We start from the raw sequence: 2,934 nt of genomic DNA on the forward strand, positions 1-2,934 counted from the left end.
GCATCTATGTATGCACACATCACTTTCTTGCAATGATCATCATTTTCACCAAGATAATCACCAATCACCGTCTTATCCAGACGATCATCTTCATGCAACCACTTAGCTATAGCTTCAACTGAGTCCCCAAGTAACGTGCGTTCCTGCAGGAATGCTACACCCTTTTTCGGCTTTCGATTGAACATATCAATGCCCATCTCCATAATCTCCTTGCGTTGCTTCCGTTCCTCCAGTTCCTCCGGCAAATCCAGCACCTCTCGATTCCCCCCACCATTGGTATTTGTGCTTCCTGTCGAATTGAGACTGAGATTGGAACCACCATGAGACTTTAGTGATCCCATTGGTTCCTCTGCTGCAGTTGTTGTGACCTTAGCCGGCTCACCGAGACTTGTCTGCAAATTCGGATTGACATACAAATCCTTACTCCATTCCACCATACACTTCAGTATTGACACGAGACACTCCAATCCCCGGATTCTCATACTCTTCTCCTGATTTGGCGTAGCACCCAGTTCCAATGCATGACGCCCCTGTGCTATCTTCGACAGATCATTAACCAGTCTCTCAAAGAGATTCGCCGCTGAAAAGTCACAGTCGTAGTTTACGTAGATGTCAACGACACTCTGTGCATCAGCACAGATACGTGTCAATGCCTGAATCACCATCCACTTATGATCAAAAGATGAACTCGTAGTTTCCAAGATATTCAGAAAAATCTCTTTAAAAAACACCTCGATCTGCTTCTTCAAGTGAATCTTAAAATTGGACAACAAAGCAACGAAGATGGACAGGGATAGTTCAAAAACTTCCGGAACCGAACTAACACCATTCTTCGACAGGGCCACACATAAATACTGCTTAATAGCCATGATGAACATTTCATTGGAACGAAAAACTGGACCAGCATTTTGCAAAATAGACAAAAGTAAGTGCAACGACAAAACCTTCGAACGAAGTTCATGGGATTTAGGATCTGGCATACCATCCGGCAATGGTTTCATAGACAACTTACAAAGTGCCCTAAAGACAAGGAATGCATCTTTCTGGAGAATATGTGTAAACTTAGCCGTAACAATTGCATCATTCTCACTGTGAGTCTCAACACTCTCCTGGGACGGAACCCTTATTATTGTGCCATTCTGACTGACACTCGCCTCAGCCATGGCCACAGCATTGGCAATAATCTCATCCAAGACACTCCGTGCAATTTCCTCCACAGACAATTCCTCCCCAATGGCCTTCATATCACTCCCACTTCCACTATCGGAAGGCGATGATGTCACCACCTCAGTGGCTTGATGCTCCATCCTCGTAAAAATGACATTGAGCATTTGTGTGAGAGTAGCCCGTGCTGTTGTTTGATTGATGAGATTTTTGCTGGACAAATAGATATCATAGCATGTTCGGACGGCCTGTAGTACCGTACCCTCGTGCACCTCCACATACTGTGACGTCACCACGGTCAGGAGGGCCTTGATGATCTGCAACTGTACCCCTTCATCCGTCTGGGGTCCCATAAAACAATTGCATATCGTGGTGACAATGCGATCAATGAGAAATTTACCCGGATTCGACGAATCCGGAATGTTACCCGTCAAATGGCCATATGCAATCAGTTTTTGTAGACAATCGAGTGCAGTCACAACAATTCTCGGTGTCTTGCTCTGACAGGCCAATTCAAAGGGTAAAAAGTACTTTTCAGCATTGATCGTGTTGGCTGAGTCATTTTTGGGTAGTGGCAGAGCAGCTGATGGGGCACTTTCCAAATTTTCCACTTGACCAGACTCCTTCAATTCCAACTTGATTTCCTCTGCAAGAGATAAGAATAGATAAAATGTCATACTATTCATTGACTCTTCTAATCTATAGACATTTATTTAATTTGAGATCATTTAACCCTTCCAAGACGAGTGGATTATATTTCACTAATGAGCCATTTCCATTGAGAAATTTTTCAATTTGGTTGAACTTTTTCGCATAAAACTTAGAAATAAAAATTGGGAACAGTTTTTCAGACTGTTCCTATTGGGAACAGTTTTTCAGACTGTTCCTATTGGGAACAGTGCCATCCATTGAGTTTTCTCCTGATACTTGCATGCCAATAAGTTGTCAACTGAGCGAATTCCTACAAATTGTTTTATAGATTTTAAATACTTTAATGATTTCATTTGTTTTTTATCTTTCAGGTTATTTTTTCTGACGAAAAGAAGTTCAATTTGGATGGGCCCGATGGGTTCAATATGTATTGGTGCTATCTACGAAAAGATCGTAATTGTTTCAGTAAGCGAAACTTTAAAGGAGGCTCCCTGATGGTTTGGGGCGCAATTTGTGGTAATGAAACAGTGAAACTTCGCGTTACTTCACACAAAATGAGAAGCCGAGATTACATTGGAATCATCAGGGATGGCATCTTCTCTTTTCTTACACCGGAACGCCGTGATAAGTACATATTTCAGCAAGACAATGCAAGCGTGCATAAGAGTGCTGAGACGTTGGAATGGCTTTCCGCCCAGAAAATCCGTGTCCTTCCATGGTCAGCCTGTTCGCCAGATCTCAATCCAATAGAGAACCGCTGGGGCATTCTTGTTCGCATTATTTACAAAGATAATCTATGTTACAACAACGTGGGTGAACTTAAAAGGGCCACCTTTCAAGCCTGGGACAGCATTCCCAGAGAAACAGTTTCTACGCTAATTAACAGCATGCCCAACCGTTTGTATGAAGTAAATCGTAAGAAAAGACATGCTACTAATTTTATTAACATTGTATTTTTAGGATTAGCACTCATTTTTCCCAATAAAACGAGGGTGCGGGAACTGACTGAGTTGGCATCTGACCAATGTCCAGAAAAGTGCTCCCACAGAGATATCCCGAAATTCCCTGTGTACCCTCATTAGGAGTAGTGGAGATATTCTTAAAGACAATTTTCAGAGA

At 42.4% G+C, this 2,934-nt stretch overlaps 1 protein-coding gene across 1 annotated transcript; it reads right to left on the reverse strand.

Annotated features, from left to right (window-relative positions):
• Positions 1 to 5: 5 nt before the first annotated feature.
• Positions 6 to 1,810, reverse strand: LOC129809345 (brefeldin A-inhibited guanine nucleotide-exchange protein 1-like; the record flags this gene model as incomplete). Its single annotated transcript, XM_055859162.1, has 1 exon — positions 6 to 1,810. A coding segment is annotated over one exon (1,805 nt), but the record flags the coding sequence as incomplete, so codon positions are not given.
• Positions 1,811 to 2,934: the final 1,124 nt, after the last annotated feature.

This window comes from Phlebotomus papatasi, unplaced genomic scaffold, assembly GCF_024763615.1.
Source record: "Phlebotomus papatasi isolate M1 unplaced genomic scaffold, Ppap_2.1 HiC_scaffold_658, whole genome shotgun sequence".
In the NCBI taxonomy this organism is placed as follows: Eukaryota; Metazoa; Arthropoda; class Insecta; order Diptera; family Psychodidae; genus Phlebotomus; species Phlebotomus papatasi.